Below are 15,673 nucleotides of genomic sequence, written 5' to 3'. Positions count from 1 at the left end.
TAAAAACTATAAAAAATATTCGAGGAGATTGACAAGGATGAACTTTTAACGGAAATCAAACTTGCTAGAGAGATACCTATTACGCCCGGACTTTCCGAATGGAGGGAGAGGCGGGGGTATGGGAAGTTTACTAAGATGAGACTTAACAAATCTTCTGTCATGGTACCCTCGTACCCCCAAGGTCAGAAGCGAGGAACGGGGTTTACTGGCACAGCATGACAGACACACAGCCGGCCGTCATGAACTTGCCGCAGTATGGGAGTGCAGGAGAGGAGGAGAAGTACATGTCAGCATGGTAAGTTTGAACATCAGCACCGAAACTCTCCTGCTAACCCTCTGGCGCGCTTCCTCTCCAGCACACCTCCCCCTGCCCCCCCCCCTTTGCCGAGCGTCCTGAGTTCAAGTTTGGAGATGGAGGGGAGACGGGAGAGGAGGAGGAAGATGATGTAGTTGATGCTCTAGGATGTCATGGACCCGCGCTCCTGCCTGCTTCCAAGACAACCTCCCTCCTCCGCCCTATGCGGACGGGTTCGAGCCCGTCAACACCCCCGGGGTCATAGCTGGGCAGGTCATCCTGAAAGGTCGCTCCCGATGTCGCATGGAGGAAGTTGACCCCAAGGGCTGACGACCCTCATTCAGTGTTGTCCTGCAGCGGGATGCCTGTACAGCTTGACATGTCCAAGGACATCGGAGTCCAAGTCTGCGTGCGAGAGAGAGTCATCTGGCCCAACGGCAAGGAGGAGATCTCTTACGGTGAAACTGCACAGCAAACATGCCGACATTGATGGATCTCGAGCAGGAAAGTCCAAATGGACCATCCCCCGCGACTCTCCCACAGTTGAGCTCGACGTTCGAAGCCCCTTGTCGTACGTCTGCTCTTCAGCCCCCGGCTGTCCTGACCCTGACCCAACAGCGCTCAGCTTGTTGTAGCCGTCTTCGACCTGACCAAGATGGATCCGAGGGAGCGGTTCTTAGGAGAGGTTGTTCTCAACGTCATCAAGCTTCTCACTATCCATCAAGCTGTGAGCTCTGTCGGACGGAAGGCCTGTGTCATGAACTTGTCCTCAAAGGTGAAGGACAACTTCGCCCTCCAGCGCTCCAAGTATGTACCGGATGTTCCCGTGGCGGGGAGCATCTTTCTGCTGGTATTTGCCTCTTGCAAAGATGGTTCTTGTCCGGTGAAACGAGTGGACCCAGGTAAAGTGGTCTAACAAGGCCAACGGGAGCAGCCTGTTGCCGATTTCAGCTACAGGTGTTGTACCTGTTTCAGTGCTGTGGTGCTGATGAATGAGTTCGGTTCTCTATGTGCGGGGCTCTTGTGGTTTCTAGCTGTGGAGGAGAAGAAGGTAAGAACAATCTACTCTCAAACCCTAACATTCTACTCTCAACCCCTAACAATCTACTCTCATACGCTCACATGGAATCTTTAGAGTTCGTCTGCCGCCCTTGACGCCATCTTTTGCTGCTCGGGAAGTAGATGAGATTTGCCTCACGTCCTTTATAAACAACGCAGTTTGCATCAGAGGAAACGGGAAACAGCAACTTTGCTTTGAGGAGCCAGTCACAGCCATGCGCATCTGACAAGGAATGGTTTTGAAAATGAAATGTACTGATATCATGGTTTACAACAATCCAACAAATTGACGAACTCTGAAGAGTCCTGGGTGTTCTGGGATCAAAACCACTCAGACCACAGCGTCATGTCTCGCCAGCCGTGACTCTGACCTCTTGAAAAGGGTGCATATCTCGACTCTTAACCGAGACGGTGATCGGCTTGGCCTCCACCTTCTGCTCCTCCACGTGCGGAAACCACTGTGCCTGAAAAGACTGCAGATTAAACTTGTGCCTCCATTGTTGCACATGATACATGACCTGCAGTGTCACGGTCCCTGAGACTTCGATGCCTGGCAAGAAGACGCTAGGCTTCAAGACAAACTTGTCGCGAACCTGCCCGTGTGCTTGAGCGATACTGTCAACGGACAATCACTTTCACCGGGAGGTTGAACTGAGCAAGTTTGTCCAAGCTGATGATCGCTTCTCCCAAGAATCTATCCTTTGGGTCCTTCCCTTCCTTCGTGAAGAGAGCAACCACAAGGCTTGCGCTGGTATCGCCGTTCACCACACTCGAAAGGACTAACAACAGACAAGGACTAGCAACAAGTGATTCACCTCTTACAGTCGTCGACCTCAAACAACTTCGATCTCTCTTCCCAGATTGGTGTCTTGTCCGGAAATGAGTACGAGGTCCACTGAGGTATCCCTGTACAAAGAAATTCTCTTCACATGAATGCATGGTTACCATTAGATGTAGACCGTATTCGTACTTCTCAAGCAATTGCTGCGAGTCGGTCTTGGTCATTCGTACACAGATCTTGGCGGCGACACTCATCTCCTCCTCTTGATGATTCCTGAGATTCTCAGCCTTGGCAACTGTACAGGAAATGACATTGCATCAGGAAAGCCTGCATCAATCTCTCTCGTTACCGTTCACTACGACTCTCCCGTCGGGTTGGTCTATGGAGTTGAGATATATCGCTGGAATCGTGCACTTGGGATCCTTCCATGCAGGTATGGCACAGTCGTTTGCGATGCTGGAGGGCATTTGATCCCCTGATGAAAGGTCCTGTCTCCGACAAGTTTGAGGTTGAAACAGTGGTGCGCAAAAAGCTACTACGGCATACCGTATTCCTCCTCGACAAATCTCACTGCCTTCCTTCTCCCATTTCCCCTCTATCAGTCGATATGAACTCTTTTGATATGTATATGCGTACTACAACAAGAGAGCTTGAAAAACAGAACAAGTCCAGACAACTTCTTCGTTACCCGGTGCACTGGGAAAGAGTTCCGTGCTATCTAACCTCGCCGCAAAGAACTGCATTCAAGAACATTACCGGAAAAGTGGCAGGTACCCTCTCACTTGCTACTAAGAAACAACAGTACTGTACTGGATTTCCCAGTCAACTACCACAATAACAAACAGATTTTCCATGTGTTCTCTACTTGGCGGGCATCGCAGTCTTTGTAGTCAGTCTGAGACCCTCCGATTGCTCTCTTATCAGCATCCTGCCCTGCCGTCCCATCGGAGCAGGACAGTCACATTGCATACTTGTTGCATTGCATGCCAGTTTGACTATTCTTTTCATTGTTGCATTGCCTGCCAGTTTGACTATTCTTTTCATTACCGGCTGACGGTACTCCTGACCGTACTAGGCTACTCTCAGCTGTCCTCGTACTGATTTTTAACTTATCTTTGAGTAACTGAGGGGACTCTCAGCTACACTGCCGGAGGGCAGGCTAGCTAAAACTGAGCTGATTGTCCTCGACGGTACTCATTTTTAACTTAACTTTGAGGCCACCGCCCGGCCGGTGACCGTACTTGGTGACCGCAGTGTCCGAACTCGGAAAGTTCGGAATCTCCGTCCGATCTGCGGCCGGCCCGATCGGACGGCTGTTGCGGCAGTCATTAGTACCGTCACGGTGAAGTACCGTGAGTCGGTCAGCCCGCGAGCCTCGGAGCCGCTGATCGGACCGCCGCCGCCGACCGCCGACCGCCGCGATGATCGGACAGTCACCCCGAGTCAGGTATGCCACCGGGGAGGCTCACTGCCGTCCGAGTGACCCCAGGCTGGCAGAATGGTCCTGACGGTCGGACGCCAGGCCGGGCCGTGCAGTGCCCCGCGAGTCCGCCGGGGCCGCTGGGCCGGGCGGACGGTACGGTGCCACCGTGACGGTGCCGCTAGTGCCCGCGGCCCGAGCCGGACTCCCCGCGGCTGAGGGCCGTGGTACTCAGCCGGAAAGTTCCCGCTTGACTATTCTTTTCATTACCGGCTGACGGTACTCCTGACCGTACTAGGCTACTCTCAGCTGTCCTCGTACTGATTTTTAACTTATCTTTGAGTAACTGAGGGGACTCTCAGCTACACTGCCGGAGGGCAGGGCAGGCTAGCTAAAACTGAGCTGATTGTCCTCGACGGTACTCATTTTTAACTTAACTTTGAGGCCACCGCCCGGCCGGTGACCGTACTTGGTGACCGCAGTGTCCGAACTCGGAAAGTTCGGAATCTCCGTCCGATCTGCGGCCGGCCCGATCGGACGGCTGTTGCGGCAGTCATTAGTACCGTCACGGTGAAGTACCGTGAGTCGGTCAGCCCGCGAGCCTCGGAGCCGCTGATCGGACCGCCGCCGCCGACCGCCGATCGCCGCGATGATCGGACAGTGCCCGAGTCAGGTATGCCACCGGGGAGGCTCACTGCCGTCCGAGTGACCCCAGGCTGGCAGAATGGTCCTGACGGTCGGACGCCAGGCCGGGCCGTGCAGTGCCCCGCGAGTCCGCCGGGGCCGCTGGGCCGGGCGGACCGGGTACGGTGCCACCGTGACGGTGCCGCTAGTGCCCGCGGCCCGAGCCGGACTCCCCGCGGCTGAGGGCCGTGGTACTCAGCCGGAAAGTTCCCGCTTGACTATTCTTTTCATTACCGGCTGACGGTACTCCTGACCGTACTAGGCTACTCTCAGCTGTCCTCGTACTGATTTTCAAGTAACTTATCTTTGAGTAACTGAGGGGACTCTCAGCTACACTGCCGGAGGGCAGGGCAGGCTAGCTAAAACTGAGCTGATTGTCCTCGACGGTACTCATTTTTAACTTAACTTTGAGGCCACCGCCCGGCCGGTGACCGTACTTGGTGACCGCAGTGTCCGAACTCGGAAAGTTCGGAATCTCCGTCCGATCTGCGGCCGGCCCGATCGGACGGCTGTTGCGGCAGTCATTAGTACCGTCACGGTGAAGTACCGTGAGTCGGTCAGCCCGCGAGCCTCGGAGCCGCTGATCGGACCGCCGCCGCCGACCGCCGATCGCCGCGATGATCGGACAGTGCCCGAGTCAGGTATGCCACCGGGGAGGCTCACTGCCGTCCGAGTGACCCCAGGCTGGCAGAATGGTCCTGACGGTCGGACGCCAGGCCGGGCCGTGCAGTGCCCCGCGAGTCCGCCGGGGCCGCTGGGCCGGGCGGACGGTACGGTGCCACGGTGCCGCTGACAGTGCCCGCGGCCCGAGCCGGACTCCCCGCGGCTGAGGGGCGTCACCCGTGGTACTCAGCCGGAAAGTTCCCGCCGTGACGGTCACCCCGGCGGCCCCGGGGCCCCGGGCCGCCTGATCGGACTGAAGCACTGGCACTGGGCCGGGCACTGGCACCCGGCCCACTCCGAGGCGCGGGCGGGCCGCAAGTCGGCGACTCAGCCGGGCGGCCCGCCCACTCAGCCGCCGGGCCTGCCGGGCGGCCGACGGTGACTGAGCCGGGGAGACGCGTACCGGAACCATCCAGCACCAGAACTTGGAATGATGGCCACGAAGGACACGAAGGCCACAAAGGACACGACGCCGCTGAGATGTCCGATGCCATGATGACTGAGATGGGCCTCGGAAAGCTAGATCACTGATTTGCGGCGGACTCACCGTGCCTCAGCCGCTGTGTCCCTGTCAGATTCAATCTACAACGTGACGCACTTCTGCCTATTGCCACTCTAGAGCAGAACCTACAAGGAATGCGCTCTCGTGTATTTGAGAGGCCTTTTTACGGTGAACTCGATAACAATTCATATGATTTATTTCACATAATCTTAAACAAATTCAAAAAAATTCTGTATCATTCCAGTGAAAAGCAATGTCTGTTTCCATCAGCAAGCACTGCTCCAGGTCCAGGTCTTCATAGTAACATGAAGTTGTTGTTCTGATCTGTTCGAAGCATAGATTTCGCTCTTCTTCGAAAGGGTCCTTTGCTAGCGGGAGGCTGGGAAATGCCTGCATGCTTTGCTGTGTGCATATGCACTGATCCCAGGTTGATGGACATTCTGCTTGATGATCGGATGCATCACTCGTCTTTCTCTTCTTAGGACCAGGATTCGGGGTTTTGTAAGGCCATTTTGCAATTCCAAGCTTCCGGCAAGCTCGCTTAATGGCAGTGGGGCAAATTCCAATCTCAGCAGAAACTTGAGAAAGGGAACGATCGAAATAAGATTGTAGGAGCTCTCGAGTGAGCATAACAGGCTCATCATTTTCAGACGTTTGCTTTCTAGGGCATACCATAGCGACTCGTCGACGGCCTTGAGTGTTCATGTTCAGAAGATAGGAGCAAGAAGAAAGCTTGTGCGGTTCGGAGGAGTCGACCTTAGCAGTTGTGTTGGAGGAGCAGGAGTGCTTGTGGACTATTGATGCAAACTGTTCAAATATAAAGAGAAGAGTCCAGGGGCGGGGTTTGGGGCGGAGGACGGATGTCAGTACTAAGGATGGCGCACGGGGAGTGAGGGAGGTGGAGCGTGTTGGGGTGTGACAAATTTGGGCCGGGGGAAGGGGTCGGTCGTATCCAAAAGAAGTGATTTCGAATATGGAATCTCGTGGTTTCGCATAGCTCATGGCTGGTTTCTGATCGTTCATGACCAATCCATAACTGCACGTTTATTTGAAGCGCTGGGTTTTTGCCAGGCGCCAGAACACGTTGTTTCAAGACGATCATGCTGACCATCAGTATTTTGAAACGCTTCTTTTTCATGAATTGTTTTTATGCAAGTCGAGCGGCGCTCGGAGTTTGGGGCCCCAGAGTTCTTTCAAAATACTTTTAAGTTCGAACTGTCAGCACGGCAATCTGGAAACCGATATCCAAACCGACATTGGCCTCCTAGGTGTTCCTCCGCACGACGTGCGCAACTCCCGCTGTCTATATAGCCCTGCAATCCTCCCCGTCCACCACAATCGCCTGCCCGCCTGCCACTCTCCTCTTTCAGCTCTTCCTCTCCTTTGAACTTCCTCCTCTTCATTCCATCTCCGACTTGCTCTCATACACCTACCGCTCTCTCTTTCTCTCTCTCTCTTATCTATCAACCACCATCCGTCTCGTCCACTATCCAGGAAACACACCGAAAGATGCAAGCATCCAACTTGAAAACATACCGTCGCTCAGTTGCCATGGTCTGTCCACGAAAGAAGCGTGCCCAAGAAACTCAGCTCTACGACTCGCTTCAAGACGAGCCCGTGTTGCTCACTCGAGAACTTTTGGAAAGTTTCTTCGACAGGCCTCTGGTTGCGGTGTCTCAAGAACTTGGCATCTGTCCTACAGCTATCAAACGAGCATGCAGAAAGCTCGGCATTGCTAGATGGCCCTTCAAGACACCTAATCCAGGCCCCAAGAGAAAGAGGCAGTCCATTCAGCCTCCCAGGCTCTCCTCTACTGTTTCCTCCTCTTCCGAGCCAACGGACGTTGAGAGTTTATCGTGTGGCTCCCCTGATGATCATCAAAGCGGCTCAACTGATCTCTCAGTTGATATCACTTTCGATGATATATGCGAGGTTGTCAATCAGTCGTCGTGTGATCTGTGGTATGACAACACCAGACAGCCGTTTGCGGAAGACGATGAACAGGCCAATGTCGACGAACCACATCTAGTAATCAACGGGGACTCATTCGAATCATCCCTTCAAGATTATTATTTGGAAGAGGAAGACCAGTTCTTACCATTTGGTCTGACTCAGGTAGATGAAGCACCTTTTATTTGGAATTGATTTAATGAATTTGTCTTAAACCTTAATTCGAAACTATTTTGCATGACTCTGTGAAGCAAAGCAAAGTGACAAAGCAAAACAGTTTGAAAGCAGAGCAAAGTCACAATTTATTGTTCTCCAGGAGACTATGGTGTTTTCCCCACTTCTCCACGCGGAAGATCCGTTGCCAGGACTTCATCCTCTTGAATCCATCATCTGCTTTTTCATCATGCCATCGCGTCATGCAGCTGTCACTTGTGTATTTTCACCTGTCAGTAACAGTGTCAGTAATTTCAGTCAGGTTACTGAGGCGGGTTGGTCCGCCATACAGGAGCAAAGTCAGATCCGACGTGCAAGTGTGAACCGTTGCATCTAGAGATCTAAAGTCATTGACTGTCAGAGGTTGCTACGTGATCGTTTTTTTTTCACCCGCACGAATGATTGTATCCCCGACTTCTTCCTTTTACAACCCCCTTGCCCCTGGCACGCGTACCACCACCTGCACCCGTCGACCCTTGATGAAGTAAAACCACCCCACCCTTCGCTGAACCCTACGGGGCCGGGCGGCCCGTTATCACGGTGGTGGTAACGTGACCTCCGATTGAAGCTCGGAAGTATTACGAAAAGGTCAAAAAGGGTCGCCCCTCGGTAACATCCGAAAAGTAACAACTGAAGGCTTGCCCGGGCGGCAACGACGACTCGGGTCACCAGCAGGCAGTCAGCGCCACACAGTGTCTGGTCAGCAATCACTACTAGTGACTGTCATCAGTTGTGGCATCTCACGGCACCGTACCGTACCAGCCCTTGCCCATGCGGCACGTATCCGATTAAAAAAAACTTGAACGTGACAAACAACCGTGCCATATCAATGAGACGGGGACTCGATTCGGATTATACCGAGCACTAGTCCTCCGTGCCGACTCCATCACGCGGCGGCCGGGCGGCCCCCGACTCCCGGCGATCGGACGCGGATGTGCACTCAGTGACTCAGCCGACCCGAGTCCTCGCACGGGTGACCGGTACCGTGCGATGCCCGGCCGCACGGGTCACCCGTGCGGGACGGTCGTCTTCAACTAGTTGCCAGACGGTTTTCAAGTGACTAGCAAGTTACACTCGGCCCCCGCCGGCCGGCCGCCGGGCGGCGGCCGGGCCCGGCCCGGCGGGCACGCCGGACCGTGAGCCTGTGACCGTACACGGTCCGGGCCCGGCCGTCAATGGGACCGTACGGGACTCGGACTCCGGGACGGTCGGCTGGAGCGACCGGGTCCCGGAGTCCGGCCGCCGCGGCGGGACGGTCGGCGGCCGGAGCCTCGGCGGCGACTGAGCCGTCACTACGGTAGTACACTGTCACCGGGTCGGCCGGGCGGCCCGCCGGGCGGGCCCCCGCCGCGGCCGCGGGGGGCGGGCACTGTATGGTCACTGTGAGATTATCGGCAGTGGCGTCCGGGCCTCAGGCTGGCCGCCGGCCTTCAAGCCAAGGCTTCAAGGGCCGCTCACTGCCCTGCCTGTCGGCCTCGGAGGGCCCGGCAGTGCCGGCCGGCCAACGGGCCTGCGGCCTACAGTACCGTACCAGGCGGCCTACGGTCCGGCGCCGCGTGTGAGCGGGGACGAGGCTAATGAAAGGAATGATCTGCAGCCGCGCAATGGGAATGCTAGGAGGGGATAGAGGAGGGAGAGAGGGGTGTGAGAGGTAGGAGATAAGAACGCGCCAGGAAGGGAGGGGAACGTTGCAGGATAAAGAAGGGGCAGTAATGGGGACTGGAACGGAAGGCCCTAAACACGAACAAATGGCGGGCAAGAAGCAAAAGACGAACGAGAAATGGATGAAAATTATGATTGTAGTGTGCCGAGGTCAAGAGAAGTCAGATGACATTGCACTGGCATGAAAACTGGTGCATACCAATAAGAAGAAATGTTGAGAGCCCTACCGAAACATAAAGTGTGCTAAGTCTATCATAGAAGAGCTCATCGCAAAGGCAGGGGTCCATGAAACCTGAGCCTCAGCATGTACATATAGAGCAAAATAGAAGGCGATCATTTACAGACCTTGCTTGATGGGTTGTTGTTGAAGTGGAAGCACGGCAGTCAGGTAGATGTATGCTGAGGTTGAATGAAAATCACAAGAGTAGTTGCTACATACCTGAGATAGTCCAGGGAATTTTCATGTTTTGACACAGTGGAAGATGCCGGGGGTTGATGGAGACAAGAGCAAGGAGGAGATCATTGCATCAGTGGGGATCAAGCGAGAAGAGCCTGACGACCGAGATGGCGATGAGGAGAAGGTCAAGGTGAAGTTGGAAAGGTGCCGCCCCCTTTCTTGATCTTCCTCCCTTTTGCCTGCCTGCCTGCCTTGCCTTCTTGCCACCCGCACTGCCTTGCTGCATGCTTCTATGTTTGATTATCCGTTCTTGGCTCTCTATCCAGGGCCGGGGATGACTACGATGTGGATGATTTCGATGAGAATCGTTTGGATGAGGTTCTTGGCGATGATGACAACAAGGAGGCTATCGGGATCGCCCCAAGGCGACCACAACCGCCCCAACGTTTCTGTCCGTATCTCGACAGCATCAACCGTCACATTCTTGACTTCGACTTTGAGAAAGTTTGCTCTATCTCCAACTCCCACTTGAACGTCTACGTGTGCCTTGTGTGCGGGAAGTACTTCCAAGGACGAGCCCGAGGGTCTCCAGTCTACTTCCACTCGCTAGAGCACAATCACCATGTTTTCATGAAGCTGGAATCAGGAAGAGTGTATTGCATTCCGGACAACTACGAAGTGCTGGACTCGTCCCTGGCGGACATCAAGCACAACTTGAACCCGACATACACATCTGAACATGTGTGTTCCTTCCTCTTGTAGCTGAACCTTCTTGTCCGCTGACACCTCTCGTGCAGGTGAAGAGTCTGGACATTGACGTCAAGTACTCGAGAGGAATCGGTAAGTTTGCTTGCATGAGATGAATCAGCTTTCATGGTCGAGAGAAAGACTCTTAGCCTTTCTCCTCTTGACTTTCACTTTCGAGTATTTTGAGACTCGCTGGCCGGGGGAGAGGAGTGCGTCGTGTTAACTTCTCTCGCAGATGGTACGGAGTTCATCCCGGGGACTGTTGGGTTGAACAATCTCAAGAACACGGTTGATGAATCTGACACCTGTAACCGTCATGGTGTGTTACACTCCTGTTAGGCTTACTTGAACGTCATCATCCAAGCTCTCAGCTGCGTGACTGAGCTGCGAAACTTCTTTCTCCTGCCCGAGGTGCGCCCTCATAGGAACTCACTGGGTGGGACTGAGCATGTGGTAGAACTACAAGCACTTCAAGAGCCCGCTTGTTCAGAGGTTCGGCGAGCTGCTTAGAAAGATGTGGAACCCTTCTGCCTTCAAGGGACAGGTCTGTGACTGACAGCTCGGGTTGTCATGACCGATCTGAGCTCGTGATACAGGTATCCCCGCACGAGCTGTTCCAGGCGATTTCTGTGGAGAGCAACAGGAAGTACCGAAGGTCTGAGAGTACAGGAGGGAGGGGGATGATAACGATTGGCTCCAGCGATGTCCACTCTGACCCTGCGGAGTTCTTGAACTGGTTTCTCAACAGGTTGCCCAGGAGGAAATGTTATCAGAATTCTTGGAGAGTCACTTTGATTGATGACAGCTTGCACCGGGGGCTGGGAGGATCGAACAAGAGGAACAGTTCAGTTATTCACAAAGTGTTCCAAGGACTGGTGAGGTTTCAAGAGGTAGAGGCGAGGAGCCGTATTCTCATTCCCCGCCCGTTTCCCCCAAGGTCCGAGTGGAGTCGAAGAAGGCCAAGATCAAGAAGGCAGATGAGAACGAGAGGATGGTCATGGTGATGTGCCGATCTACAGGCCTCCCGCGCTAAGCTGATCTCTGAGTGCAGGATGACATGGACGACGACGAGCCATGGGACGTTCAGACAAGTGATGCTCTAAACTCTCCTCCCTCCCTTCCGCATGACAAAAATGTGCCCACTAGCTCCTTTCCTGCAGCTGACTCTCGACCTCCCCCCTACCCCCTTGTACGCTGATGAGAGGGACAAGAACATCATCCCGCAGGTTTGCTGCTCCTCCAGCCCTCGCTGCTCCTTCCATGGCCGTGACGTGCTGACTCGCAGGTCCCCTTGCTGACGATCCTCCACAAGTTCGACGGCGTCTACGAGCAGGTGATGAGGCTGAGAGCTGTGGGGTCAGTGCTTGTCTGACCTCTTGGCCAGAACGTTCGAGGAGTCTTGAAGCGTTTCCGATTGTTGGAGCTTCCCCGCTATCTCATCCTGAACATCAAGAGATTCAACATGAACACTCAGTTCGAGGTGAGGAACCAAGAATCTTGGTTGATGTCCCTCTCAGCCAGTCTTGTTTTCCTCTTCTCTCTGCCTGTTCCGCCGCAAGTAACTCGATCCCTGTGAAAGATGGAGAAGAACCCCACCATTGTTTCCTTCCCCATCAAGAATCTTGATCTGCGAGGTGAACTGCTGGCGTGCTTTTCTTTCCCTTCCTCGTCTCCTCACACCATCTCAGAATTCATTGATATTCCCGAGGGCCAAAATGTAGTTACAAGATACGACTTGGTATCCTCCCGCTCCCGCTCCCGCTCCCGCTCCCGCTCCCGCTCCCGCTCCCGCTCCCGCTCCCGCTCCCGCTCCCGCTCCCGCTCCCGCTCCCGCTCCCGCTCCCGCTCCCGCTCCCGCTCCCGCTCCCGCTCCCGCTCCCGCTCCCGCTCCCGCTCCCGCTCCCGCTCTTGCCTTCTTCCATCGAGTTCCGTTCAAATCCCTGTCAAAAGTCATTCCCTCGCTTGCAGGTCGCCAACATCTGCCATGAGGGGCTTGTGACTAAGGCAACTGGGACAAACGAGGTGAGAAAAGTCTCGGAGGGCTCCAGGCAGCAGTAAGGCACAAAGAAGGCATGCTGACGCTGCGGCAGGTTCACGACAAAGGTATCGCTATGAAAGAAGGAGTTTTCAGGACCCAGGTAACTATTTCCTTACTACCTCCATCTTGTCCCCTGTCTCTGCATCCCCCATGATCTCGCAACTTAAATCCAACCATTTTCACGCTCCTCCTGCAAACCCTTCATCCTCTCTGACACATTCTGCGCCTCAGTGTCTCAACAAGGCCCAAGATCAGTGGTTTCTCATGGATGACCTACACATCCAAGAGATTCTCCCGCAGGTCAGGAGCAAACGCGTCTCCTCTCCTTTCCCTCTCTCTTCCCTCCTCGACTCCCCCCACGCTTCTTTGCTCCCCCATGGCCGATCTGCCCTGATCGACCTCTCAGGTTGTCTCCATCTCGGAAGCGTACATCCAGGTGAGCTGCAGGAGACTGATACACGTCAGCATGACAAACCTTCACAGATCTACGAGCGATCGGATCTCACAGCGGCCAGGAATGCGCAGAAACCGGTCAACGTGAAGGCGGAAGTGAAGATGGAGGTCAGTGTCATGTGGCGCGTGTAGACATGGCAGTCACGAGTGCGTCGGCAGGAGGCAAACTGAAGGAGAGGAAGACGGCGACGATGGAAGGTGAAAGGATGTGGAGACTGAGACAAGGCCAAGACGATCTTTGGAAGGGAGGGAGCCAGGAGGCTAATGCAATAAATGTTCTCTTACACGAAAAAGCGCCGTCTAGCTGGCTGTGTACGATCGTGAATTTTCATTGGATGTTGAACAGTAGCAGGAGACAGCAGCTGGAGAAAAAGTGGCAGAGGAGAGGTTGTGTCGGAATGGCTAATGCCCGAGTTCAGTTGTTTGGCAATCCATGATGATGACGTGTAAGCGAAGACGATCGTAGCAGTAGCAGGAGACGCTGTTGCTGCTGTTGGTGACAATGATAAAGACGACAGCCATGATGATCATGATGCCGACGACGACGAGAAGAGAGGTACAAGAAGATTCTCACAACACGATTTACAAACCAATACAAATGTACACTTCAAGTGTTAAGATGGCGCGCTGAACTGCTGTTTATCACCTGCCGAATTCAACTGCGAGCAAGCAGAAATCCCCTGCAAGCGCCATGCATTTCGCATGGCAGCCCAGGTCTCATCAACGACCCCCTCATCTCCCATCTGCACTGAGCACTCCGTCCTCCTCCTCTTTACGAGGCGCTCGCAGCAAAATGCGTCCTCTTCCTCCTCGTTGATACATGCCTCTTGGGGGTCGGGGGCCCTTGCGGAGTTGATGGTGCTAGGAGTGAACTCGTACCCCGAGCTGTTGTGCATGCCATCCTCCCACTCGACTGCGCGATGACTGCACTCGTCCTCCAGCTCCATATCGCATGCTCGCTCTTCCAGCCCTTCCTCGTCATGCACTGAGATGGGCTCGAGATTCCAGCCTCTGCGGTGCCGGATGCTCGAGAGCAAGGTCGACTCCTCCTCCATTCCTACTGGGTGGTTTGCCATGGCGTGTAGAAAGCGGGTGCTCATTCGCAAGAGCAAAGGAGGTTAGCGACTCGATACAGATGAGCTTCTGAGGTAAGAAGAAGAAAAGAACTTGGGAGAATGCCCCTCTTTCAGTCTGAACACGTATCCAGAGTGCAGTTTGTAGAAACTAGGGTGAAAGGAGCAGGCTTAAAGTGAGAGTGTAGATAGCATGCGGTTCCCCAAGGATGAGGAGAAGAGCCTCTGTGAGGAGAAGGAAAGGAAGGCTGTAAACCACTGAGCCAGTGGTGAAGGAGAAGGAGCAGGAGGAGAAGAAAATGGAGAAGCAGGAGGAGGAGGAGGGGTAAGGGCAGTGGAGGGGGGGGGCAGGAGGAGGCAGGAGTAGGAGGAATGGAGGAGACAGGAACAGGATCAGGAGGAGGAGGCGGTAGCAGGATAAGGAGCAGGAGGAGGAGGCAGGGAGGGAGACAGGAAGCGGGAGGAGGGGGAGGAAGAGACGGTGGTTCAGGTTTGCTCCGCCCCCACAATCGTCGAGCTACAGGAGGAGGCGAAAAAGGCTCTCCAGGATTCTTTCTAAAAATAGTTATTATATAGTACAGAGTATTTTGACTGTATATAGAAAATTCACACATATAGCTAATAGATTCAGCTATATATGACAATCAGTACTCAAAGATTACCATTTAATATATATTTATATTTGTTTGTGCGGTACATAGAAATGAGCCATAGGGAAATGCCGCAAATTTATTATTGTTTTAAATTTGGCCGAAGAATCTTGGTCCGCCTCAGAGTACCTTTAAACGGTTAGGGCGATGCAGTCGCAGGAGGGAGCAGGCCAGCCGGCGGAGCGAGCGAGCGAGATGAGGAGGAGGAGATGATCGGGGATCGATGCAGCTTCAACCAAGCATCACAGCGCTGAGAGCAGAGGACTGCTTGACTGTCGCTTGCAGGAAGAGCTGACGGGTCTATGGTCCAACGTCAAGTTTGGGTGTTAGCGAGTAGATACTGCGGGCTCTATAGTTGACACAGCAGGCGGCAGCGGAAGCTTTCTCCCAGCATGGCTAGTCGTTTCCTCGCACTCGTTGGATAAGAGTCCAGACCCAGCCTCTGCTCTTGCACACCTAGACGCGACATCGAGCAGCTTTCATGGACCCTTCGTTAGCAAGGCAGAGATCGGTTGCCTCCATCCCGTCCAAGTTTGAAACAGTAAGGAGGAGCGATTGAACATCCTGCCATGACCCTGTCCCCTCGCAGATCCTGCATGACGGCGGGAAGGAGAAAGATGCTTTCTGGACCAGGACCCATCGCTTCTCCTACTCGGAGAACGAGCTGCCAGGACCAGGGCAGTACTACAAACCAAAGGTGACAACGCGCAGGAGCTAGAGAATCTCTGTCGTGTTTAGTAGCGATTCACTCACCTCCCACATAGCGGGGGCCGGGATAAGAGGGCGAGGAGAGAGGAGCGGGGGGAGGGGCGCGGGAAGGTTAAGAGTCATTGTGTTGCGTAGGGGCGAATGTGGCGTGACGAGCAAGATGCAAGAACCACAGGCTGGGAAGAGAGAGGAGAGGGAAGAAGAAGAACGAAACGTCACACTATAGAGTTTATGATCAGCTGGATAAAGTAGTGTTCAGTGCATTTAACCAAGGGATAAGCAAACAGGTGGTGCAGCAGCAACACAGACGAAGCAGACATGGGAGAGGACGAGGGAGCAAGTAATACAGCAACTGCATGAAGACAAAGAAGAAGTAGA

General features: G+C 54.2%; 6 protein-coding genes across 6 annotated transcripts in view; 3 read left to right on the top strand and 3 right to left on the bottom strand.

The window, feature by feature from the left end:
• Window positions 1–631: 631 nt before the first annotated feature.
• GUITHDRAFT_132835 (hypothetical protein) lies at window positions 632–2,602 on the bottom strand (the record flags this gene model as incomplete). Its single annotated transcript, XM_005840708.1, has 11 exons — window positions 632–700; window positions 816–941; window positions 1,111–1,230; window positions 1,262–1,329; window positions 1,418–1,496; window positions 1,726–1,818; window positions 1,873–1,947; window positions 1,994–2,102; window positions 2,170–2,249; window positions 2,300–2,430; window positions 2,485–2,602. The coding sequence occupies 11 exons, from the start codon at window positions 2,600–2,602 to the stop codon at window positions 632–634; spliced, it is 1,068 nt and encodes a 355-aa protein (XP_005840765.1).
• A 2,981-nt stretch (window positions 2,603–5,583) lies between these two features.
• GUITHDRAFT_150294 (hypothetical protein) lies at window positions 5,584–6,281 on the bottom strand. The gene has a single exon (XM_005840707.1). It carries the CDS (start codon window positions 6,107–6,109, stop codon window positions 5,624–5,626), a length of 486 nt encoding a protein of 161 aa, XP_005840764.1. The 5' UTR covers window positions 6,110–6,281; the 3' UTR covers window positions 5,584–5,623.
• Window positions 6,282–6,913: 632 nt separating this feature from the next.
• GUITHDRAFT_100753 (hypothetical protein) lies at window positions 6,914–7,549 on the top strand (the record flags this gene model as incomplete). Its single annotated transcript, XM_005840706.1, has 1 exon — window positions 6,914–7,549. One exon carries the CDS (start codon window positions 6,914–6,916, stop codon window positions 7,547–7,549), a length of 636 nt encoding a protein of 211 aa, XP_005840763.1.
• A 2,162-nt stretch (window positions 7,550–9,711) lies between these two features.
• On the top strand, window positions 9,712–12,996 carry GUITHDRAFT_100752 (hypothetical protein; the record flags this gene model as incomplete). The annotated part of the gene is made up of 21 exons (XM_005840705.1): window positions 9,712–9,830; window positions 9,953–10,367; window positions 10,424–10,466; window positions 10,609–10,661; window positions 10,713–10,784; window positions 10,831–10,917; window positions 10,970–11,028; window positions 11,074–11,121; window positions 11,179–11,263; window positions 11,311–11,373; window positions 11,425–11,464; window positions 11,520–11,599; window positions 11,659–11,706; window positions 11,758–11,853; window positions 11,953–12,007; window positions 12,062–12,111; window positions 12,342–12,395; window positions 12,464–12,511; window positions 12,643–12,711; window positions 12,818–12,847; window positions 12,895–12,996. 21 exons carry the CDS (start codon window positions 9,712–9,714, stop codon window positions 12,994–12,996), a joined length of 1,716 nt encoding a protein of 571 aa, XP_005840762.1.
• A 482-nt stretch (window positions 12,997–13,478) lies between these two features.
• Window positions 13,479–13,964, bottom strand: GUITHDRAFT_100751 (hypothetical protein; the record flags this gene model as incomplete). Its single annotated transcript, XM_005840704.1, has 1 exon — window positions 13,479–13,964. One exon carries the CDS (start codon window positions 13,962–13,964, stop codon window positions 13,479–13,481), a length of 486 nt encoding a protein of 161 aa, XP_005840761.1.
• A 767-nt stretch (window positions 13,965–14,731) lies between these two features.
• The window catches only part of GUITHDRAFT_160922 (hypothetical protein), a 4,847-nt gene continuing 3,905 nt past the window's right edge, over window positions 14,732–15,673 (top strand). Inside the window, exons 1-2 of the mRNA XM_005840703.1 lie at window positions 14,732–15,128; window positions 15,177–15,284. Of these exons, the coding sequence (XP_005840760.1) occupies window positions 15,069–15,128; window positions 15,177–15,284 (168 nt within the window). The 5' untranslated portion in view covers window positions 14,732–15,068. The remainder of the gene's footprint in view (window positions 15,129–15,176; window positions 15,285–15,673) is intronic.

The sequence above is a fragment of the Guillardia theta genome, assembly GCF_000315625.1.
Source record: "Guillardia theta CCMP2712 unplaced genomic scaffold GUITHscaffold_5, whole genome shotgun sequence".
Lineage (NCBI taxonomy): Eukaryota > Cryptophyceae > Pyrenomonadales > Geminigeraceae > Guillardia > Guillardia theta.
This window is presented reverse-complemented; position numbering and strand designations above follow the sequence as displayed.

Bases quoted from the DNA above. Each gene is read 5' to 3' on its own strand.
- GUITHDRAFT_150294 (XM_005840707.1), bottom strand. From the start codon at position 6,109: ATGAACACTCAAGGCCGTCGACGAGTCGCTATGGTATGCCCTAGAAAG.